Source organism: Corvus hawaiiensis, chromosome 8 (assembly GCF_020740725.1).
Source record: "Corvus hawaiiensis isolate bCorHaw1 chromosome 8, bCorHaw1.pri.cur, whole genome shotgun sequence".
In the NCBI taxonomy this organism is placed as follows: domain Eukaryota; kingdom Metazoa; phylum Chordata; class Aves; order Passeriformes; family Corvidae; genus Corvus; species Corvus hawaiiensis.
In genome coordinates this window covers 27,014,332-27,040,789 of record NC_063220.1, presented here as the reverse complement: position 1 = coordinate 27,040,789, position 26,458 = coordinate 27,014,332, and the positions used below count along the sequence as shown (strand labels likewise).

At 39.8% G+C, this 26,458-nt stretch overlaps 1 protein-coding gene across 1 annotated transcript in view; it reads right to left on the bottom strand.

The window, feature by feature from the left end:
- Window positions 1-26,252, bottom strand: part of NRG3 (neuregulin 3) — a 372,404-nt gene extending 346,152 nt beyond the window's left edge. Inside the window, exon 1 of the mRNA XM_048310800.1 lies at window positions 25,556-26,252. Coding sequence (XP_048166757.1) covers window positions 25,556-26,252 — 697 coding nt within the window. The remainder of the gene's footprint in view (window positions 1-25,555) is intronic.
- Window positions 26,253-26,458: the final 206 nt, after the last annotated feature.

The window sequence follows — 26,458 nt, the reverse complement described above, 5'->3', positions numbered from 1 at the left end:
CACACGAGCCCTGTAAAATTCAACCACCATGGCAAATAGCAACTCCAGATGCACACTCAACATTGTAATTAAGTTATACAATGAGGAAGTTCCAGCTATCTGTATTTCCTCCAGAATATTCTACACCGACTGCAGCGCTGTTTAAATTATTACTGATTTATGTAATCCTGTGTTGGGCACATATAATGCAATTTAGAACTACAGGCCCTTACATTTCAACTACCTTGTCTAAGATTCCACACAGTCACCTAAAGTTTTCTGCTCCAGCAGCACATGCATCCAGCAGGGAGACAGCACAGCAGAGTGCCCCATACAGCCACGAGGAGAACAGAGCTCTGGGCTGCAGCAGAGGTTTGCAGGGAGCTCTGCTCAATAAAGGAGCGGCCTGCTCCTGCTGTGTATTCCTGCTGCAGAGCCGAAGGCACTGACACATCACCTGCACACAGATGACACTTCCAGCTCCTGCTTCTGCTACCGATTCATCACTCTTCAAATTATCTACACAGGGAAACAAAGTTCTGCTTAGAGCAGGGGATGACATGTTTCTTCTGTACCAGTGCCAGACCACTTTGAGAGATAATAAAGAACTAAGGGATGGATGGATATTGCACATATGTATTTCCTCTCGCTGTCATTTACCGACAAAAATCAAAATTTAGAATAATCAGCAACATCAATAGTAAGATGCATGTTACGATGATAAAAACCAGCAGAAGTACATACAATAGATTTTAAGTGAAGAGTTAATTCCTTCCTAGTGGATGTTATTTTATACACAGAAAATGCATTTTAAAAGTATCAACACAATTCAAACTAACTGTACCAGATATCAGCACAGCTTTTACTCTAGAAGGTATCCTGTAGATTCAGTCGATATAATTTGTCACACACACTGCCTCAAGACAAGGAGAAAATGGCATAAAAATACTGAGTAGGGTTTTCACTAAAAAATTCAACTTCATGCACAGCTAACAATCTTTAGCAGTTACATTTACATGCAAAATAGTGAATTGCAACACACAGAATAACAGATTTTTAATTACATCTGAAAAAAACTATTTTTATTCCCCTTTATTTGATACTTCACACAGTGAAGAACAGTAAGAGACACATGCACCTTCAGTACAAATTTAAAATATTAATTGCAAAGCACAGCATATTTGGCAACTCCTTCACTGCTACTTCCACTCAAGTGTAAAACAACATTACTGTGAATTCTAATGTGCTACAGTCCTTCCACCTCAGGCAATGATCTTAAACCTCATTAGCTGAGTAGGTCTGAGTGGCATCAGGACTGAAAATGTGCAGAGAGTCAAGATTCAAACCTGGAGGATATTTGGGCGTGAGAAGAATGCAAGCACGCAAAGAGAACATTCATCTGCACATCTCCAATCCTCTCATTAGATACAAGAACCTGCACTTCTTTCACACACCAGAGGAAGCACCCTGCTGAGACTGTTCCCCCAAGACTTCTAGAAATCAATTGTTCTGGTTTGTATTTTTTTGTTCTATTAAACATGATTTTACAGGACACATACATACGGTGACTTTGTACAGCATCTGTTCACTCAAAAGCACTCTCTCCCTTTTTCTGCAATGCCATGTGATGAAATTAAGTGAATAATGCAAAGGCAAAGCCATAAATGAGCTGGGCTGGAGATTCTCTCAGAACATTCCAAATCAGACAAGACTTCCTGTGCACTACTACAATCAGATTACCAGGAGTTAACTAACAGCTGTTTCCCACATCAGCTTTACCATGATTTTGTCCAGAACAGCTGTCACTTTACCTCACCTGTACTTACCCTAATCACCACTTCTAGGGGGTTTTTATATTAGTAGTCATTCAAAAGACTTCTGAACCCATGCACAATACCTCATTTGATTAAAAATCCACATTACTCATTCAGAAAGCTTAATTTCTAGAGATAGATTTTTCTTTTTTGGTGTAAGCTACCTAGACCTGCAATTCAAAATTTTCTAACTTTACACTAAATATTCAACACATTAGTTACTTATTTGTCAAAATCAAGGAATTTTCATTATTTCTGCATGATATACAGTTTCTGTTTTCTTCTCAATTATGTAAAAAAAGATTTTTAGCCCTCCTTCCAGCATTCTCTGCCAAACTTAGCTATGATTAAACCTATGCCATTTTTAGAGTTTCACTGCTGCCAAACAGTTTGTAACAAAAACTACAGCAATTCATATTTGTTCCTTTTTAGTTACACTCTGATATCATTTAGTACTTGTCCATTGCCTAATATGCAGTGCTCTCAGCTTTTGCATTTTTATCTATTTATGTTCATCCTCATTATTCCCTTGTTGATTAACTTCCCTTTTTAATCATATTTTTTTAATCCAAAGGAGTTCTCTTTCACGATTAATGAGTTGTATTCTTTGGCATCTAATGAATCAGACTTGCACAGTTCCAATTATCATTGGTCTTCTTGTTTCAGCATTTCCTCCCACTCCATTCTCTCCTAATCGCTTTCAAATCTCCATACATATATTTATATATTAAACTGAGAAATAAGCCATGTTTACTCTGTGACACTGACTATACTGTGTTTTTATATATCAAACAGAACTATCATCATCACTTTTAGTTCAGTGATCAGTGACTTAAAATAACAGTGGCACAGCAAATGAGGGTCTATGTTAAGGAAGCTGTGGTTTTTTTCATAAAACACTAACTAAAGACTTCATACAATGTTAATACCTGTGACATCATCAGTTCTTTCCTCATTCCCAAGAGGAATAAAAAGACAGGAATCAATATGTGAAGAAGTGTGCTACATTTGTTCTACTCCTCTTCCAAGGCAGGATATGGGGGAGAAGAAAATCGTGTGGTCCACAAGAAATAATGCCCAGCTCGAAAGGCGGGCTGAGGAAAAAGGCTCCCCAGGGACAAACTGCTGAGCTGAACTAGAAACAGCTTTTCATGTTTTGAGAGCTGAGATATAACCATATAAATTATGCTTCTTTGAAATTCCCCCAATGCATGCTTTCGGTATAAAGTTTGGACTCTTAGCAAAGAATTCTCTCAGCCTTATTTTGTTTTCAATATTGAAAAAATATTGAAAAGGAGGGGGAAAAATTAAACAAAATCAACTAGACAGGGAAGTTTTACTAAAGTAGGTGTTCTTCATGTTTTCATAGAGGCACGGGTATGCTCATATATTTCACAGGATTGTCTGAGGTGGAAGGCACCCAGACAGATCATCAAGTCAACCCACAACCTTGGTGTTATTGCACCATGCTCTGACCAGCTGGGCTAATCTTGGGGTCACTGCAAGGGACCTCTTTTAATTTGCAGTGAGGAAAAGCACATTGTTACTGAACTAAGTTTCCTGAAGGTTTATCTTAGGTTCTGTATTCCTCAGCTGTTAGATCTTGTTTTGCACATACTTAAAATCAAAGTGTATGTTCTGTGAGCAGAGGCTGCACCTCAGTTGTGAGGAAAGTAAAACGTGTGTGCAGGCATGCACACCAGCAATCAGTGAGTCAATTTCACAAACATTATGTTGAAAGGGATGGTTTATGCCACATCACCAAAATAATTTACACACACTTACTCCCCCTTCTATGAATAAGCCTTCTAAGTGTCCAAATCACTGCTGAAAAGAAAATTGGGTATCCTTGAAAAATGTTATTGTGTATATGGTAATAATAGCGTTCCCAAAAGTTGATAAAATACGGATTTAATTATGCAGGTTCTCGTACATCAGTAACTTGCATGTGAGTAAGCTCTCTGCATAATAATATACATACATAATATACGTTGATAATACACAATTATAATTGAATGCTTGTAATTATTTTCAGGATCAAAGCCCTTATTAAAAATTCAAATTAAAGTGTTATAATGGTAGTAGTCATGATGGACTTACATGTGGATATAATGAAATTAAGCCCTGTAATAAGTGGGATGTTTTGCATCTACAATTAGATAATCTTAAAAATGATCAGTGTAGGGCTGACAAGTGCTAAAAGAAAAGAGATTAAATTGTGATGATATTACTAACATTTAGTAGCAAAACTGGAAAACTAGCAAAACTCAAGCCCCAGTATTTCTTAGGAGACACGGTGAACCTACCAAATTACCAAAGTGATAGAAAACCTGAAGGCATGGGATGGTTGGCTGTCTCTGGGCTAATGACCTGAAACTAATCTCTGGGTAATGACCAAATCAAGGCACTACAGCAAGGAAGGAGCTCATCCAGTCTGCGGGCTGGCAGCCCAGCTCCCACAGCCCTCCAGGCCAACCTGCACTGGGGGGACTTCACCTGGCTAAACTGAAACTTGTTCCTAAAATGAACTGTTTGTTCTCATTCCCTGCTAACTGAATAACTTCAGCTCTATGGAAACAGGGGTGTGCTTATTAAAAAATATTTCTAGTGCAGAAGATTGAGACTAAGAAATATTCTCAACTGATGTGTTGTAGAAATTCTGCAGGGGAAGTTATACACAGACCGAATTCAGAGTCAGTAATCCAGAAGGCAAAAATATGTCAAAGCATTTGAGCTGTGGTATCACTGACGCACCACCCTCTCCCAGTTAGGAACTTGGACTTCCATGTCCTATTTAAATCACATGCTCCTCAGAAGCAGGGCTCTGAGATGCTCAGAGTGCACTAAATTTAAAGACCACTTCTGTAAAGAAGCTCCAGACATGTTTCTCTGTTCCTAGGGATAAAGTAACACTTCCCAAACTCTTATTTCATTTTAACTGAGACAGCAACGATGCCTAGTTTGTGCTTAAGGCCAAATATACTGGTACTAGTACTAACAGTAAATTAATCATAGAATTGCTTTAAAAATAATGAACTATCTCTAGCATTAAAATGCTGTTAAAGGTGTCCACCATCAGCAAAGCCACAGGTGAAGTGGCAATAGCAGAGGGATGTACAGATGACATGAAAGATTTCAGCCTGCACTTGATGCTCCAGGTGGGCTTGTGCTGCAGGAAGCCCAGGGCATGTCTACAGGTGTTGGAAGCACCTGGAGCATCCCCCAGGCTGTGGGGTTCAAAAGACAGGGATGGCTGACAGCCCTTCTGCATTAGAAACTGAGGAAGAGCTTTTGAAATCTGGGACTGTAAGAAGTCACAGAAACACAGGGAAGAAACTACTGACACAAATACCACCAAAGATAGGCACAACCAATGCTCAGATTTGTTTTCTGGCTTAGTAATAAGGATTAATACTTGCTTTTGTGGAAAACAAAGGTTAAAGACACTTAAAGCTACCACTTGGGTATAACCAGTTTGCTTAAGATTATACATTGCATTTTGTTTTAAAATTTCAAGCATGTATAAGAACATAAACCTATAAACTAAACTGGGTCCACCAGGGAGAACTGGAGAATTGTTTCCAAACAAGATACACATTGAAACATTCACCCAGATCTTAGGAATTCATGTTTGTTATCTAGTTCATGCTAGGATCCACCATCAGTATCAGGAAACAAATGAAAGCGCAAATGAAATGACATTATAAACCCTACAAAAATCATGGCAAATTCCAGCTCTATTTTTACAACAATTTGTCAGGTTCAGCATTGCTAACACTGTGTTGCTGCTGCATCCTCCTAAAGGCATGGCAGCACAGCAAATGTTTCTTATAACAACAGCAGACTAGGGCTTTTGCTTGGTTAAAAAGTAAAGCTCTTGATCATTATTACTTAGATAAAAACTTTAAAAATGCATAATGGATTATTTTTGTAGTATAAAATGGCTTACTTGGTAGTTTCTGGTAATAGCTCGCCCATGCATTAATTTATTGAATCTATAAAAATTGTGTCTAGGTAATTTTTCCTGTAGCTTTCTCTTAAATATTATTCACTCAACACACACATTTATTTTCTTCATAACTTTCTTACTAAAACCTGTTTTACTTAATCCTGCCTAGTGCAGAGAAACAGCTTCCACAGCTAGCTCTTGCTAAGGGGGTATGGAAAACAAAAGACATTTTTGTTGTACTCTTCACATGTTTTGGATTTTTTTCACCTCTAAAAAGCATGGCTGAAAATAAATAAGTAAATAAATAAACAAATGTTTGTTTCTACATAGGTGGAGAAAATATTGGAACTGAAATATTGGATTATACTTATTTTGTGTCATTGACTTTTGAAGCGAAGAACTGTCCCCCAATCAATATTCAACAGATATGACAGCTACAGTTAAGAGGCAAAGTGCTTAAAGTAGATTATAACTATGGAACACCTCAAAATGAGGGCTGAGGCTTCCTCACAAGCAGTCCTGCATAATTGACAGCTACATAGTTCTTTTAACTCTATTATTTATCAATCTGTAAAAATAAAGCCACTTTGCACCATGATTGCTGTTTCTGATGACATTGGAAATGTGCCTTGTAATTCTCAGCTAAAAGTAAAATTCAAGGCAACTATTAGCTTTAAGTTCAAATAATAGCAAAAATGTAGAACAGATTAAGGAAAAAAAAAGAAAAAATTAATATAAGCACAGTTTTATCTAGCACCTAGGGAGGGCAGGAAACATGAGGAAAAGCAGGTTCCTTTTCTTCAGGCTCTGTTTATCTGGATATTGATTAGCATGCCTTCTGTCTGCTCAGACATGCTGGGAACATTTGCCTTCACATTGTGCAGTCCAGAAAGGAACTACTGAAGAAGAATTTGAGAATTAATCAGTGTGTTAATTGAGGTTATCTAGATAATGATAGATGGGAAGAACATACTAAGCAAGTCACTGTGGCAGTCATACTCATCTGTTAAAACCAAAATTAATGGATACACAAACTTAAGTTCACTTGCTCATTGATTTTTATCCAGCTGCAGTGGACTATAAAAGAGCTATCGGGAAAAGCCATCCATTAGCTGTCAACTCAGAATGCCTTAAGAAGCAATTGCTAATCCTCCAATGATATCTCACTAAATCCTAATCTCTACAAATTGTTCTTGGAAGAAGCATTAAACTGGTCATCAAACCAGATTTTTAATGCTTCTTAAGGCTTACTCAACCTGTAACCCTTTAGAGATAATACAAAGTACTAAAATATTCAAAAGGAGATAGAAGAAATAAATCAGATGGGTATTGTCAACTGCAGGTCTTCACCCTCCTGCAGTTTTGTGTGCTATGAAATAAAAACAACATAGGAAAATGGACCATTATAACAAATAAATAAAAAAGTCCTACCATTCATAAAAATTAAGATGCTACCTTTTGTTTCAAATTTGCTTCACGGTACAATCTCCTATTATAAAAGGGTATAAAACACTTATTAAGTGGTAGAGATAGATTCATTAAAATTTCAGTGCTCATATCTTTCCAAATAAACACTAAATAAAAACACATTATTTTTCTCACCTTAAATAAAATCTTGATTGTCTCATCTAGAATTACATGATGCAACCACTAAAGTGGATACAGCTACACCAATATGAAGGCGAAATAAATTAACAGGTTCTAAGACTAACAGCATTAGGAAAGGAGAAAACAGTGATGGAGCTTGGAAAAAATAGAGAATAAGGATATTGATTTCATTAAATAACTGCAAAATTGTTAAAATCTCTCTCATATGTAGGTTAAAGGAAGCAAATATTTTTGCTTCCCAGTGCCACAGAAGTGGTTCACTTGAAGATTTTGGATTAGAGTTCTGGAGAAAGCAGAGAGAGAAAAATTACTGATTGCAGATAATAATCTAAAAAACCCAAAGTTCTTCAGTTGGGACAGGCACAAGGTATGGTGTGTAAGCAGAAACCATCAACCACACAGCACAGTAAACAAATGGGTGGCAGACACAAAAACAGCAAGACAACCCAAAATAAAATTATTTTTAAAAAAAAAGCAAACTGATGCAAAGGGATCATCTGGTCTATCTGTGCACCTTACAAAGAACAACAAAAGGAGAGTCATATTAGACCTTAGGAAACCTTTCAAACTTTCAGTAGGCAAAGATGGCAAAGCACTGGAATAGAATGGTCTTTGAGGAAACAAAGGAAACTTGGAAGCCACACACTTCTGTGTGAAGTGCAATCTTAAGTCAGACCAGCTCTGAAAACATTTTTTGTCTATACAAGGCAATTGAGAATGAAGGTTACACAGTAAAAAATATATGTGGGCATACAGATTGGTTGGCAAAAAACATTTTTTAACATGCAACATTATAGACCCAAGCTTATCAAATTAAATTAACATTTTACCAGCATTCTTCATTTTCAGACACCATTTTGGGCAAATTAAGGACATTTTGAAATGTGATTCCTTTGTTAAGGAAGTATTGAAAGGAGTATACTAAAGGTTACAATGTCACAGAATTCTTCACAAATCTGAAAAGAATTTTACTTACGTTGTGTCTACTATTTGGTGAAGTACATCAAGAACTAAAGATAGGCAAATGTTTCTAATAGAGAAAAGGAATGGAGACTAAATCCAGATGACATGTTTGGCAGTGATGACTGGCACTGAACAGGGCTGTGGGATAGATGCAATAGGGACAGATGCACGGAATTCCCTCATCGATGCACAGCAGGAGTTTTACTGCATGTGACCTCTGGAAAAACAAATGCATTCATCCATATAGGAACATGCTATTCAACTGCAAATTGAAAAGGATCCCATATCATCATAAACAGAATATGGTGCTACCTAATACGAGTAAGACATTCTATTTTTTTAAATGCTGTTTTGTCCTTTTAAATACAATATCGTTCTATCTTCTCCTAAATGTTGAGAAAGATGAAGAAAATGCAAAAGGCTTTTTCTTTCAAATGGTTTTATTCTTCATTTAATTACCCGCTCAGGGGAATAAAGCCACTACAAATTAACTGATCAAAATAAAGTTTAGTTAGTACCATATCTAAGGAACAAAGGCAACCTACTGTATTTCTGAAAGTCCTTTCACAGTGCATTGCAATATTTATTTAAATAATAATTTCTGGTGGTTAGCAAGAACTTCAAATTCAGAGGTAGAAAGTGTCAAAAAGGTGCTAAATTATAAAAATAAATACTCTGGGAAGTTTAAATTATTCTTGAGGAAGCAGGAGAGACTCATAAAACCCAGACAACGTATTTTTAAATGAAAAATGGAAAAGTCATGGAACAGTGAAGACATCTGTCATTCAGAATACACATCCCCTCCACCCAAATTTATTATTCTATTAGAATGTCAAAGTACCAGATAATGATCTAAAGTGAAGAGACGTAATTAAAAAAAATAGCTGGATAACTATTAAAAAATATAAACTTTTTCTTGATTGAAAATAGAGACCTACACCCACAAAAACTAATTTCCAAAGAGAAAGAGTAGTGGTATGTATATCCCAAAGAAGTTACGTATTACCCAGGAGCAGGGAAATGAAAGTGAATTAAGGACCCTTATGTTAAGGAAAGGACACTATGAGTTAGCCTCCTGTCTCAGCGATGTCTGGGGCCCACATCAGACAAATCCAGCAGCTGTAAACCCAATGTATTGGAAAGGAAAGGAAGAGCAAAAGTGGCAAAACGTGGGAAACCATATCAAAGCATCGTTGGCATTCTCACCAAATGAAGATCTTGTCTTCTGAAGGAAAAAACCATCAGGAAACTGATCCTTTATCAGAGTCAGACTGTTCTGACTGCTCCTCAGCCAACATTTCATTTAATTGGAGCTACAGCTCTCCTGTGGTCATGGTCAGGCACGAGGAACTGGCAGGAACCATGAAGGAGAAGAACTCGCTTATTGGAAGGGCTGATGACACGAATTCATGTCCTTAAGCACCATGCAGTTCTCAGGAAAATGCCATGTTTAGGCAAAATGTCCATACCCAGAATGTAATTTAAGGAACCACAAGACAGAATTTGGAAGATAGTCTATATCACTGTAAGAAAATACAAATTTCTATGGATGATTTTCAAATATTTTATTCCCATGTGTAACAGAAAATATACTCTTACTGTGTGAGGTTATTTAAAAATTAGTCACTTAAACGCAGTGATCATGGGAAAACTCTATCAGACAGGAACTTCAACATTGCTAAAGGTGAAGTAAGTCTTCAAATGCTTCCTCACGTAAACAGAAATGACTCAGAAGAGAGTGGATAACTTGACAACTTTCTACCTGATTGATGCAAGCAAATGTAGAAAATTCTACTCCACTGTGGCCACTTAAAAGATCACAGAACACAGGAAATGGAAAAATATGATTGTAGTTTTGTAATCTATTATTTTGTTGTTTCTAGCAGCAACAGCTGCTTCTTGGAACAGCAAGAAAAGGATATCGGGCAATCAGTTTTGACTCAGTTCTCACAGAAAAACAGAAGCTAATTCAAAACATGAGAGTATGATGCAGCTCAGTTATGACAGAAAAGGGGGATGACAAGAAAAACAACAGCCATTTCAAAAGCTTTTCAAAAGAATTGGGAAGTTGGATGAAAAGAAAATGGAAGAGGAGAAGCCTAAGAATATAAAATGTAAGCATTTCAAATAACATTGTAATAAAACCCAGGAAGGCGTGGAGTTCTTCCTCCCCCTGAAAGGAAGAGAACACAACAGGGGAAGACAGCAAGTGAAATGACAATACATCCTTTCTAAAATAAAATCTATCCTGAGCAAATGATTCCGAAAACCAAGAGAATTTTAAAAGCTATTAGGTAAAGGCAATAAATAAAGTATTTAAGTGTATCAGTAACAGGAAGGCTATGAAAGAATCAGATGTTCTACTAAAAGATCAAGCATCAATTATGGATACTGCAGATAAATTACTTCTGTGCATTGATCTTTACTGCAGAATATGATGGAGAAACTTCTCCTACAAACTTTATATTTCCAGTAGAAACCACTTATAGAGAAAATGAAGCACTTATATAGAAGAAGCATCATGGAAAGTTTCTAGATTACTTTCTAAAGTTCATTGCAAATTCCAGGGCACTTGGCAAAAAATAAAATATAATCTGATAAAAAACCCAAAGCCATAACAAATGAATAATCAGAAACAGGTGTGAAACTATGCTTCTGACTCTCACACTGGGGCCAAGATATCCCAAAAATTTCTCTCTCCAAAGAGTTTCATAAGATTGTCTTAGTAGAAAAGACCTATAAGAATTAAGCAAGTTTTGAATACAATTAAGTTATTATCTGCTTAGTAGGAAATAAGTATCAAATTTATGTTTTGCAGTTGCCTACATCATTTTTTTCATCCTAATCAGCAAGTGGCAGAGAAGTGAAAACTGAAGAGAGATACACGGAACCTGGCAAGAAACAAACAAGACACATTGGACTTCTTCTTCAAAACTTCAAAAGACATTCTGAATTCAGAGTTCTTTTCTCATTAGGTAGAATTTTAAAAGATAGAGCTGCCCTTCATGATAATTTTTTTTGAAAACCAGCATTTTGGATGAAATAATACTAAAAGGAAAATAAGAATGACGAAAGCACATTAAGGCGCACACATCCTTTCGGGGACAATTCCCTGTTCATTGAGACACAGGACAGCTTTTCAATAAGGTTCCAGGTTGGAGAAGACTCAGGTGATGAGGATGATGACAATGAAATGTTCATTCAACACAGTGCAGAGGCAGCACAGACAAAACAACAGGCTTAACTGGCTAGGAAATATTTTTTTTTTGGGAAATTGATAAGATCCAGTGAAATATCCCGTCATATGCACAATTCTTTCTCTAGCCCGTATTAACTCTTTCTCTTTGGTAGTACCACCCATTCCAGGAGAATCCCTGGGAGAAACACCACAGGATCCTGTGCTGGAGAGCACAACAGGGATTGTTCCCAGACTATATCACCTGATTGTGGGCACGGCTCATCATCCTGGGGCAATTTCCTTCTTAGCTCTTCAATAATTCACCTGCTGGCAGAAGCCTTATCATAATAAATTAGGCCTAAGAGAAAGCATGCTAAATATTCCCAATACAAACAGTTCCACTGGCTTTTCCAATCTCCTGAGCTTCTAAATCTGTCTCTCTCATTTCCTCTCAGCATAAGACCTCTGCTCCCACCTCTGTTGTCCTGCTCTCTCTGGGTATTTCTGGAAGAGCTTAACTGAACAGCAGCAATGGAAGAATCAGCCCAGAACACTGAAAACAGCATTCACAATTTCACTGCAGCAGCAAAGCACAGCAGCATAGCATACATCAAAACAATGAAATGGGGAAAGACAGCTCCTGTTAGGTTTATTATGTACATTCCCTCCAAATAATACATCACTTGGGAATAACTGATACATGTCCCTATTGAAAAGGTTCTACAGAACCCATTAACGAAATTTCTACACAGTTATGATGGTCTATACTTTGAGAACCAAATATAGCAGAATATTTTAGATTTTTTACCTATTGCAAGTTGAAGTCCAATCCTACAGTTAATTTTTAAGACATGTAGTACCAAATCCTCCTCTGATCACATCTTGATTTCATGTAAAAACTCCACATATACCACGTGTTGGGTTTTTTAAGGTTTTTTTACAAAACTATCTAAAGATCTACAAATCACCCTTTTTGTGGTACCCTTCCCAGTGGTTCTGCACAATAGTTACACAATCAGCTGCTTAGCTCTATGAGAAGTCAGGCATTTCGTAGAGTTTCCCATGGTTTACAGAAAGACTACCTGGGACTTTAGAGAACTGTAAATTTTTTTTACAAATCAAGCCTGACAGAACCACTGAGAGCCATGCAAAATATAAAATATAAAAACATTGTCAAAACCCTTCCACACAGATATTAGCCCACCACTCAGTAAAAGGGGCCAGGCACGACTGTTCCAGACTAGTAGAGTTTCAATGTGTCCCATATCAGGCCACTTGCAGACTTCAGTAGTCAACTACCTGTAGGAAACAGGTAATCATGTTATCAATGACTGCCTGGGAAACAGATATCCCACCTTGTGGGGTACATGCCATATACTCTGGGCATAAAAAGGATGCCAATCTCATTGTTAATATCACTGATCTATTCAGTTATTACTCCTCCTTGTTCTCAATCCATTTCATTATCCTATTTGCAATTGAAATATTCCCAGCTCTCCATTCCAAACAGCAGATTGTGCCACTTAATGGCAATTAAATGCCCTCAAGGCATTAAAAAGGCTATTACCAAAACATGTTTTTCAAACACGGGTGTAAATCATTTCGTACAGGCTTTGAAATTCATAACGAGTGAGTCCTCCATGCAAACGTGTGTGCTGGGGTCATACATCTAGGTGTTAATACAATATTTATCCTAAGTAATAACTCACGATACTAAACATTTCTCCAAAATACTGAGTACATGAACATTTTAAGATGCTTAACAGTTTCTTGCCCACCACTAGTAAGTTTCTGTGCTACAGACATTTTTTTTTAAACCCTGAACCTAACAGCAGGAAAAATAAGCAAATAAAACATTTAGCAAGCTTTACACTTACCTATTTACACTCGAAACCCAAGCATATTAGTTCAAGTTACGAAAAGCTTTTCAGCTAATTCAAAAAAAGCCAACAAGCAACTCAAAGTTTGTTGATATTGGAATTGTGTTATTGGAATTTGAGAAGTGAAAAGTTATCTCCCCTCACCAGAGACACAGAAAAACCATTTGCCAATTTTTCTCCAGTTGTATTGGTTGATCTACTACAATACCTCCCCCATAAAACTTGTTTCATTCTCCATCTGAGATTCCCTCTAATAAATGCATTTTTAGTGTTAGTTTTTTTTCCTTAAGAGATCAGCATAGTTACACTTCATAAAAGTCAAATATCAGCAAATGCGGAACAACAGACTAGGCTAAGCAAGTCACTCCTTTGTAACTGTTTATTTTAAATGTTAGCTAGAGCCCACTTATTCTCACTTATCTCATTGGGTTTGGATTTGGATTAGAATCCCACCTACTCAGGGAGCATTTTGAGTCTATCTATAGAAGACTACACCATACTGAAAGTGTTTCTTCCTTTTGATGTGAGATATGGCAACAATAACACTTTGGTTCGAAAATATAACAAGACAGCAATATAAAACATAGTAGTTACTAAAATTCCCAGTGACAAGTGATTATAAAGTTAAGCTGAAAAGATTTAGATGGGGTTGTCATAATGGCAGGCTTTGGCCTAATGAGTGTCCCAAATTCAAACCTGATTCCACTCGCTGCAGGACAAAAATAAAGAATCGCTAACTAGAGTAACTGGCTGGCTGGGGTGTCTCACAGACAGCCCTGCCCTCCTGTCAGATACAGCCCTGTCAGCTGGGGACAGATCTTGGCTATATTTGGAGATATATTTTTAAAACACCCCCCCCCAAAAAAATAGAAGCTTCTATCCCTTCCTCTTTAGTATTTAAGTCCAATAGATTTCACTGTCAGAGAATTATTGGAAATTATCAGACACTCAAGCAACAGAACCATCAAGGATATCAGGTACTTTCTGAAATTTGAAACAAGACTTGGGAAGTATATTTCCTTCTTATGTTTTGAATATTCATTAATACACACCTCACTTCTCATCTGTACCTCTTCACCACGTCTTTATTTCACAAATAAGAAAACCTGAGCTTGAGGAAAAGGAACCACTCCTGGTCTCCTAACTTCCAGTAACCAACAGTCTCAGATCTTTTACTTTCATTGAGGTTTTAACAACTTTTTGGGATGAAGAGCACACCAACAAGCAAGCTAAACTAGTGAGAAAGAAGTCATTCTATGGAAGTTGACTGTTAGAATAGCTCTACACTGCTAAAGCCACCCTTTTTCTGGTGGAAAGGGAAAGTGAGGGTGATTCTGTTGAGCGGTAGCAGCAAAGGGCAGAGCTCCAGAGCAGGCGGTGCAGCGCCGTTTATTCACGCCTGAGCGCTGTCTCCAGAGAAGGAGCTCCACCTACGCACTACAAGCTTGCTTTTTCTGTGCCTCGAGGGAAAAGTTACTGTGTTATGTAATGTATGAAATCATTGTACAAAGTAACGAACAAAAAGGTGAAATGCTGGTAAATCTCGGCTATTACGTTTGGGATCTGGGCTTTGCTGGGGTTTTTTTACGTTAGCTGATTTTCTGTAACAGCTACTGCAATTGCGCGCCACATACGTTTAATTTAATATCCTCCTGATTTCCTTTATTTAAGTTTTGATTATCCCAACCTCTATTTGTGCAGAGTTGAACTGAACTTAGAAGCTTTTAATTACCACTTTGCCATCGAAGGGTTTGACCAAGATCCGGTGATAATTAGAATAAATTCATTATGTTTGGACTCTAAATTTCTCTTAATGAAGAGTTCTCATGTAAAACATTCAGTCAAGTGCCTGTCTGTAGTCTATCCTGCTTCTTGCTGTGATTCTTACATGACAGCTCACCACCCTACAGCTCCCCCTGAGTACTCAGTTCCACATGAGTTCTTCAGATTCTAATTCTATTCCACAACACAAAAATATAGGAAATTTATTGTTAAGTAGTATTTGTTAGGAAAAATGTCCAAGAGTCTATGCTGTCATATGATTGCATTCACAAACAGGATTACAAATGTGAAAAAAATATTATAATTTTAAGGGGTGTTAGAAAAATAATCTCTAATTAAATAATTCAAATGTAATGTGTCTAATTAATTAGATATAATCTTACAGTATCTTCTTAAAAGCGTTTAAAACAAAATAAGCTCCCTAATAAACCCACACTGCTTTTAAGCAGCCAAAATTCTCAGTGTGCAAATAAAACATCTCACAAGAGTTATTAATCTTTTGATCACCTAACATACCTCATCCTCACTGTAGGTATCTACCCACCATCATCTCTTTAGCAAGGAATTTTATCTCTATGCCTGTCCAATACACTTTATTTTCTACAGGTACATCACTGACCAGTCAGGTACCCAGTTAAAATCAGGAATAAGTGTATTTTAATTATTGTAAAATTTAAATAAATATGTGTTCATGGTTCCAAATTATGCCCTGTAAACACACCAGGAATGAGGAGCTCAGTAGCTCCTCAACCTGTGTGTGTTTAGTTCATATTTATAGATCAACCTTACAGAAGCAAAGCTGTGGCTGGCCACAAATCCCCTACACCTATCAAGGTGACAGAGGACAGATTTCCAAATGTATGCAAACACAAGGTACATTCAAGCCTGGTAGTGCACCCAAATACTGAAATCCAGTAGGTGCAAGTGATCTTTTCAGCCTCCTATAAAATAACAATAACAGCACCAAACTCTTCTCCTATTAAACATATCACACACTAGCATTTCAGCTTCATATATTCAGATTAAATCCAGCCATCCAAGAACTAAAACCTGAAAGAATTCCCTATTGCAGGCAGATACTTCTAAAACCAATTCAAAATATTAAGTTACTATTCAGGCTTTTAATGTACGACTAAGTAGGGCTCTGTAAAGAACGTGTTCCAGATATGAAAAGGTATTAGAAACACTTCTTTCCCTATGTGCTTTTGTAGAGAACAGCAGGGTAGCTCATGCTGTCCCCAGGCCAGGCCAACCCAGGCACAGCTCACCTCGTCACCTCCGCTGCCCACAACCCCCCTTCCTCTCTAAGGCAAGGTGACAGCAAATGTTCAACCTCCCCAGCACCAAAGAGACTCAGAGTATCCTGTGAATGCTGCATTTTCTCTGTTGGTTTTATGATGATGAGCATCAAGGTCCTCACAGCTCAGAAGGTAATTAGTTGAGGCAAAGGTACAACCTCCTAACAGAGTGAGTAGAAAGAGAGCCCATGTGCACTAGGAAAATCTGCTGCAGAAGCAGCCTCAGCAGCAGACTGCATCATTTTACTATCATTACTTTGAGATAATCAGTGAATTTAAAAGTGTATCTATTATAAGCTCAGAAACAGCATCAATGATTACTTTCACCTGTTAAGACAGTATAACTTATAAATTGTTCTAGTTTGCAACCGGCATTTTCCTAACATTTTTTGATGAAAACTAATTACAACCAACTTCATTACACTGAGATACAGCTTATAAATAAGCAGCTGACCCTGTGAAATGTGTTGTATGCTCTATTACAATAAGTAATACAACAAAGATTGAAATCTATAAGCAAAAGAAACACAATGTGCTTAAGGAAAATGTTATTGCTGCATGCAGTTGTGCGTTGCATTTAAGCTTTCTAGTTATTACAAAAAAAAAGAAAAAAAAAAAAAAATCAAGGGGATTGAACTTTTACCGGTATGACCATTATGTATCTGGGCCAGATTTCAGGCTAATGTGGTTTAGCTACTTATGAAATAATTATAAAAGTACCTCTACCCTTCTAAATCGGGAGCACTGACACTCATCAGAATAATCCCCTCAGTTAAGTTCCTGAACCCACTGCCCACTGAACCCTGGCAGAGCAAAGTCTGGCAGGAAAATCACCAAACCATTTCAGCGCAGCTTATCTCTGGGTTTCCAACAAAACCCCTGCTTCTCTTTTGTGAATTCATTCACAGATTGAACAAGAAAATTAATTTTCTCTCCACACAACACTACTCTTAAAAAAAAACTAAGAAAGCAACCTCTTTGGAAGAAAATTACTGGATTGTTTGTAGCAAATATTATACAATCAATTCCTAGTCAAAGCTTCTGGGATAGCTTAGTACTACTCTAATGATAACCCACTCACCACTTGTACTGTAATTCACCAGGGGAGAGGAAACAAAGATTCCCCACTTTTTTTTTAATATTCAGTGGTATTACTCAGCCACTGAGAAGGGCAGTTAGCTACAACTCTGAGGCACTCTGAACACACTACAGGAAATGCTGTTTTCCTATGCACTGAACTGGGAGATGTAAGTAAACATTAGCCTTGCAGTTAGTTTTGCAGGTTAGCAACGCTTTTCGGTACAGCTTTCTTGGCTTTGTTAAAATCTTGATCACATTCAGAAGCAGCACAGCAATCACAGGCTGGGTTGAATGTCTTCGACCCTCCTTGTCAACCCCTTGTCACTGCAGTTAAAGTAGACCACCAACAGCCTTCCAGGAGAATAACACCCCTTATTTCAATCCTTGCCTTACAAGTTCTGACATCAGTGAGAATACTCAGATCTGGAAAAGAGGCTATTTGCTATTAATACTAATTTAATGGTTTGCTATTGCACAGTGCTATAGCCCCTCTGTCTGGTAACAGCCAGCAATCAAAGCTCAGTTCTTGCTGAACTAGAATCTTAAACTTTTACAGGAATGATGCTGAGAAAAGAACAATGTAGCATTTATTTCATAATTGTGGTTTCAGAAAATAAATAGATCTTAAAACACATCTTGCCATCCCTAAAGCTTTAGAAAGCATTTTCTATCTATGAGTTTCATGAAAAAGTCAATTTTGGCATACCGCAAGCTGAGAACATAATACAGAGAAAAACTACAAAAGAAGAAATATTTTCAAGAATAATGAAAAATAAAAATCAGGAAAAGAAATAATTTAAAAGTGATGTGTAAAAGGATTCCTGACCCACATGTCTTGTGACAGTCTACAGCTAAGCAACTACAGTCCTCCAGAACACAAAGATTTTTACTACAGAACTCATTTCAGGCAAAGGGTAAACAGGATAATGGTATATTTTTCAAGGCAGTGCTAAGAACACACACAAAAAGAAAATGCTCTGATAGAAGCTCCCTTCTAATAAGCACATTTAAATGCTGGCAGCCTTTAAAAAGCTGATCTACATTTACTTACACAGGCATGTTTCATAAGCACTCACACTGACATCTAAGACAGACTAACACATTTAATCACACAGGTGTTCACGAAAATTGGCCCTGATTATGCAGATACATAACTCTACAAAAGAGAAAATGCATCACTAGCACACCCTAAAGCAGGCCTATAATGTTTGCAAAACTTGGCCATATAGCAATCTCATTATAAAAAATGGAAGACTATAAACTACTTCATTCAGCACAGCTTTGACACAGAACACTATCAGGATATTTTTTCCTCAATGCTTTACTACAAGAGTTACAAAATGTCTCTGTGAAAGGTCTGAATTTTCATACAGACTAAAATACTAATTAATTTTTCTATAAAGAGCACCTACTATGTTGCCAATATAGATGCACTGCTAATGTGCATCTTTCTTATGAGAGGAAAATACAAGTGGCAAGCGGGGATGGGACACAACTGTAGGCTCCTTAGAATTGCCAAGAGATTAATTCAAATTTTAAAAGAAAAAGAAAAGACATAAACCCAAAAACTAACAAACAAAAAGATATTAAAGTAAAAAGAGGAGACTTTGCAGGTTTCTGGGTTGATTTTACAGGTGCCAAAGCAGAATTCAGGTATTCCAAACCAAAATCTCTTTACCCAGTTATGTTTTTATTGGACAGCGAGCCTCTTCCATTCTACCTGAACTTTCCCCAGATGTTTAACTCTTGCAGAAATAAAAAAAAATAAAATCACTCTGAGGACAAAATATAAATCAATTTGGACTTAAAAATAGGTTGCTTAACTTGATATGAAGTGAATTATCTTTGAAGCTGAATAGTTTATCTCCTACAGTCAGCAGTGAACATATCTACATCAAGGAAAAAAAGGAATCAGGAGTAATGTGTTGTAAAAAAGACCTGAAAAGGCATGGAATCCTCCTATTTAAATGCTACGTGAGAAACACAGCTTTGGAAATCCAAAATATTGGTCTTAGAGGACAGAAAGGATGGAATACTGGAAGAATTATTCTTTCTTGATTTTTTAAACATTACTGTAGTAATATTGAGCATATTGAAAAAGTTCAGAAGCGATCATTTAAACAGTTAGCAACAAGAATTTAGTTAATATACTTTTCTCTGCTATCTCCCAATTTCACCAGGAAGAGTTGATCCAATTAGGCATTTCTTCCATGAAAAGAACATGGAAATTTACAAGTGCAGTTGCTACTTTAATTTTCCTCGTGGCTGCTTTATTCAATTTTTCCTCTTGAAGGCATTCTACTAAGGGCCCCCAGAAACCTGTGTGATACAAAATAGAAACCCGCTCAAAAAGCAGTTGCCCACCTGTGTGCGTTTACTTTCTCTGTGCTACTTAGAAGCTGCCTGAACGTTTATCCTCTGTCTTGTCCAGGTTAGAAGTGCCCTCGCTCCACCCTCACAGGGAGCTACTTTCCTCCAATGAAGATGCACTTTACTCAGTGGAATGGATTGAGTTTAGGTGTGAAGGGGAAGGTAAAAGTAAGAAAGTGGGTTTATGAGCTGTCCACCTTGGAAACTGAGTTCTGAGCAATGAGAATACACAGCCACCTCATTAAATGACACTTCCAACCTTCACCGTATTGATCCAAGAAGTAAGTCCCTTGGAGGAAGAAAACATCTCCATAACACAAAGTATTTCTTTTTTTTCTCCTGTGTTTTGTCTACTCTTGTAATGCAAAACAATAATGAAAAATACTTGTACTTAATAGTAACTACAACCCCCTTCCACACAGCAGAACATAAAGGAGTTAAAAAAGTTAAAAAAGATGCACTTCAGCTTCGCATTCAGTCCAACCAGCTCCAGTGAAACCTCTGAGTTTCTTTTCTGAACCACACTGAATGGACAAGCACCAGAACCAAAGCAGCCAAAGACTGGTCCTAGAGTTACCACAGGCTTTGAGATCCTGATCCTCCTCAAAAACTGGCAATGTGCAAATGCACAAATCCGTGCTCGTATTTCATGTGTGCACACATATGCGCACTATTGCAAAGTCGTTCAAACACAAAGAAGCTCAAAAAGAAACCACCAGGCTCAGAGACAAATAAGCCTCTGTTTTTAACCAATTTATTTATATATGCTTGTGACCAAGTCATCCCACATGATTTTACTAGGCACTTTTCCTCATGCAGCTTGTTTCCAAACAAATCACAGAAGAAATCAGCAAAACCAAACACTGGTAGTTTCAGGTACTTCCTGAAAACCATATGGGCTATGAAATTGAAAGTCAAGGCCAAATCCACAGCAATCCATGTGTTCACTGGGCTTTGCAGGGGGTTTCAAAGCAATGAGTCATATGATAAATGTACTGCAACACTAGACACAATACTGTAGAGACAGGTCTTCTGCTTTAATTTTTAATTTCCATTTTCTGTGGGTTTAGAGAAACCATTGGCATTACTTTAGCATAATCCTTTGCAATGAATCAATACTTTAATTTAATAATGGTATTCTGTTGTCAACATATAATAGATCACATAATGTCCTTGTATAGATGTAAAAAAAATGCACCAAATAAAGTGCAAGGCTTTGCTTTCAGCAGTGATCACCGGTTAAACCACTGTAATGACAAACTTTACAGTCCCCAAAAGAATTTCCATCAGGGTTAAAAATCAGCATGGGATAATTTCAGCCATATCCCTTGCACTCATCACACCAGTGCTGTGCAAGCTCTTCTAGGTCATAGGATTACAAAAATCACTTTAATAAAGGGGAGAAAGAAGAAATATATATGAATAGAATCAATGTACATATCTGAGTGGGGCTTATTTGAATATTCCACTTATTTATGAATTCAGTGTTAACTGCTCTAGTCCCTAACTATAAAGAAGATTAAAAATGGAAAACAGAATTAAGCCCAGTGTCATGCAACTTAATTGAAACAGATAAAGCAAGTTATAACTGTAAAATATGAAAAAATAAAAAAATACAGTAACTTTCACTTCACTGATGTAGCTGCAAATCTGTGTTTGTTATTTTTACCTTGATGGTAGCCTTCCTGTCAACAAGTATTTAAGATGGGAAACACAAATGTAATCATGCCTGTGGTACTGACTGAAGGTATGTGAATAGAAAGTAAGTGGGAATGAAGAAGAAGCAAATGCTCTTAAAACTCTCAGTTGTTTGCCTCACTATTTTTTTTTTCAATTCAATAGCTTTTGAAGCATCTAAAATGGATAGATAACTGGCATATTAATCTCAGTTAATGCTGAAGGCACATGCTTCACAGTCACGTGTGCTTCCCTCGATTCAATGACAGCTCACGCTCATCATGCGAAGTGTTTGCGATCCGTGTCATCTGCTGGCAGAACGCTTCAGAGCTCTGGGAAGAGTAGGTCTGGTTTTACTACAGTTTGGCACCTCCCACAACACCCTCCAGTTGGTGAAAACCCCGCAGTTCCATCTAAGTGTCATCCTTAATGTGAAAAAGATATTTGAGTCAGTGCAAAATAAAACAAACAGCTTTTACCAAAATGTCAGTGCTGGTAGCAGTGCATCTGCCAGATGCTTGTTACTTGAACCCATGCCGTGCATAACAAACAGTCAGAGATATGACGAGGATAAACGACTGGACCAGAAAATCTTTAGCAGGAAATCAAAGAATACTCAGACTCACAAAAAAAGGTTGCAATTGGACTTCACAAGATATATCGATTAAGTGTTCTGTAACATCTCTTTTCTTGGTTACTATGCATTAGTTGAGCCCCACCTGCCTGACCTCAGTTCTCTGCATTAGCCTTTGGTCGTATGAACACAAGAGAAACCACAGTGCTATTTCATAGCTGAATTCACACAGGAATTCTTATAAGTCCAGTATCTCAATTTAAGGATAATAACATTACTGAAGAACCCAGAATACCATGAAAAATGCATATTGGAAAAATCAGGGCATGACTCCTTAGAAATGAAACCGATGGCTTGATAAAAATAAAACCTCACTGGCATGTTCCAGTCTGTTGGTTGATTTTTCTGATCTACAGGCTAGACTATCCTTCTAAATCAATGATTGACTTTTACACTGAGCACTGGATGAAGAGGCTTAGGCTGAAAAGACATAGTCCATACGTGATCATGGAAAACACATGCAGGAACAAGATACAGAGCGAGATTTGATGAATAAGTGGCTTTTGCTTAGTCAGAACCTGAAGGATCTTCATCAAGAACTTTCAAAACAGCTAACAGATAGCTTGACTTTGAGTGAAACACAACCAAGAATTATTGTCATTATGCACACCCACAAAAAAGAGAGATTTCACAACATCTCCTCCGATGAATACACACACAGAGAAAAGGCTTTACCAACATTTATTCAGGTGGGCAATCATCTGGCTTTCTAGAGAAATAACTCCTGATTCGCCTTCCATTTTCCTAAGTCCTGTTTTAACGTGTTAAAACAATTAAATAAACTACAACATAAACCAGTATAAATAAAGACAGCTGCTTCTTTTCTTAAAAGCTGTGAAATGCTAAATAACCTATGACTCCTTCCCACATATGTGCCTTGCCAAGCCAGAGGATGACACAAGGGCGTGCACTATTTTGAAAGCTGGGGCATGAGATTCATCATGTCAGATTTGTATTCACAAGGTACAGCAGGATCCATGACTTTCATTTCAATAGCAGCTGGAACAACGGGCACAGAAGGAACATGCAGCTCAACCTGGGAAATTAGAATGAATTTGTTTTTTAAAAAATTCCCTTTCTTGCTGAGAGCTATTAGTGGCAGACGCAGATGCTTGCTTTGGGGTCACACCATGTCAGCAGTTCACAGCACAAACACTGCATTTCTCCTGTCTCTCCCCTCAGTGGATACTGCAGCCTTGAAGAATTTTAAATGTATCCTTAGAGATGCTTAAATGTATCAGGAGAGTACAGCTGTAGGCTTTAAAAAAATGTTCATATGCCCTACAAATTCAAATCCTTTTTTATGTAATCTATTTAATCTTCCATTAATGATAATCTCTGCTATCAATGTGCCCAAACAGGGTCAATTTCTGCTGGATTTGCACTTCTTGCATTTCCATCCTATAACCGAGCTGCATTTAATGAAGGGAAACACCCTGCTGTAAAAGGTATTAGCAGCCTCCCTAAAACAAAAAATAGTTAGGAAGCTCTGCACCTGCCAGGAACATTTCATGATTGTGGTTTTTCTTCTTCCTTTGTGTGTCTTGCATGGAGGAGAGTCCTGTCAGCTGAACATTATTTATTAATCAGGATATTCCTGATATATCTTGTAAGGAGACAGCCTAGAGGGGCGGAAATTGCTGTGCATTTCTCTTACATACCCAACGAGACAGAAAGGGGAGAAAAGAAGGGATTGCAAGGGTGCATTTATACCCCGACAGATCCCACCTGGCAAGCCCAGGCAGATACACACACAGATCACAGCAGTTCGAAGAACCGTGTAGCATATCTGGTTCACACAAGGATTGAAAATAGAGACATGGGTTGAAAATCTGGCTTCATTTGCTGTTTTGTTTTTGAGAAGTACCCTATACAGCTTCCTACACCTGAGTGAAACAGGTTGGGTTCAGCTTCACAAAAGATTTTCCTTCTGGTAACTTCCGACTACCTTAGGTTGTACCTACAGAATATGCAGGCTTGGACGCACCTGTAAGGGCTGCTTCTCCCTCAATTACTGTGACAGAGACAGGAGAAACGAGTTACTGCCTTGTTAGCTCTTCTGATTTAGTGATAGTTTTATTTGCAATCATTCCCAGACATCTGCCACCTGCACACCCACCCACCCACACACATCCAATTTGCTGTTCTTCTCCCAATTTTGTCAATTCACAAGATCAGCTTGCGCTGCCTATACTCTCTGCCCCAGTGCTTATCAGCAAACAGATTTAATAGACAAAATAAAGTTCATATTGCTTTCTAACAAAATCCTCCAGCAGAATACCCCTACATTAGCATACAAAAGGGGAGCCCTGGGCTGTAAAAGCGATTCAATTGAACTGACGTTTCCAGCAGCAGCAACTAAGAGTTAATGGAGGACACCCGGCTTTTCACTTCCTCTACTGCATCCAAGAAAGCACAGAAGAATACTACAATACAGTATAATTGAGCATTTCACTAAATAGCATCGCACAGAAGTTCTTTTGGCAAGGACTGCATTTGTCCTAAGTAACCTCTATGAGAAGCTGAAAGTTGATGCACCCAAGCGAATTTTCAGCTTTAGCCCGAATCCTTAGGTTTGTGCTTGGGAGGGTGGGAAGAACCAGCCACCAAGCATCAATCGGAGAACTAGCCCCCTCCTCTGCTTAAAAAAAACCCAGTCAGTTACGGCAACGCGGTGCTGTGTCTACACACGGGAGCCGGCAAAGCGCTGGGATGGCTCTGCACATCCGCGGGGTGCCCCGGGCTCCTTCCTGGCGGAGCTGGCAGCAGCTCCTTCAGGAGCCGGGCACTGGGACGGAGAGAGCATCCCTGCGGAGCCCGCCCTCGTTTCAAGGGAGACGAGTGTGCGGGAAACCAAACTCCGTCACCAGCAGAGAAGCACATGCACAATCCACCCCGCACCTGCTGAAGACCACTCTCCACACTGCCCCTTCTGGGGGGTCATCACTAGTCCCTCTCGCTCAGATACCTCCCAGTATCTCCTAAGTACCTTTCGCAGACCAGCCTGGAGGAGGAAAGGGGGGAGGGGGTCTGCATCCTTCCTAAATCCACAACGAAAAGCAGTCTCCTCAAATGGCTGCTCCTGCCTCACCATCCATCACACAAGCAGGGAACTTGCCGGGGGTAAAAAGGGGGCGCAAGCAGGGAAGGGAGTAAGAAGCGCAAACTTCGGAGCTCGCCGGCCTCCCGCATGGCAGCAACAGCACGGGAAAGACAGGGCCGCCACCTCCGACCGACGCATCGCCCCGGCCCGACCCCGCCGGCGCTCGGCCAGCGCCGGCTCTGGACGGGGCGAGGCGCGCACCGGGCAGTCCGAGGGCGCGGGGCGGCCGGCGACACTTACGGGTTTTGGGGGTCGTGCTCGCCTCCGGCGTGGTGGTGGTCGACTCCTGGAAGGGAGACAAGGTCCAGGACGGCGCCGAGTCGTGGACGTAGATCTTGTAGGAGGAGGTAGCGTGTGCCGCAGTGGGCCAGGCGGGCAGCGGCGGGGTGCTGGGGGCGGCGGGCGGCGGCCGGACGCCGCGGCCGGCGGTGCCGGGGGGGCCGCTGGCGGGCGGTGCCGTGTGCGGCGACACGGGGTGCCTGGCCGCGGTGGGCCGCGGGCCGCCCCGCGCGGGGCCGCGGGTGCCGGGGGGCCGCGGGGGAGCCCGGCTCATGGTGGTGAGGCGGGGGCTGACACGGCTGGGCGGCCGCGGCGTGGCGGCGGCGGTGGTCTCCGCGCCGCGGGGGGGGGCGGTGGGCTTGGAGAGAAAGAAGGGGTCCTGCCCCACGCCCTTGGCGTCCATCAGCTCGGTGGGGACGTACTCCTTGACGGAGCCCACCACGATCCACTTGAGCAGCATGAGGCTGAGCCCCAGACCGATGAAGCCGATGAAGAGGGGTACCACGCACAGCCACGTCTGCTGCCGGTTCCAGACGATGCAGTCGCTGCAGCGCAGCTCCCGCGGCGGCCCCCCGGCCCCATCCCCACCCGGGCCCCCCGCCGCAGCCGCCGCCTCCGCCGCCCCGGGCGCCGCGGCGCCGGCAGCCCCCTCGCTCATCCTAGGGGCCGTCCGCAGCGCCGCCGCGGCCCCGGGGCATCAGCGCGCCGCGGCTGCCGGCGGCATGCGGCGGAGGGGAGCGCGGTGCGGAGCGGAGCGGGCGGCGGGAGCGCCCCGCTCAGTCACGCCGCCGGCACGGCATGCCCCGCGCCGCGCCGCCCCGCGCAGCCTCCCGCGGCCGCGGAGTCAGCGGGACGGCCGCGCCA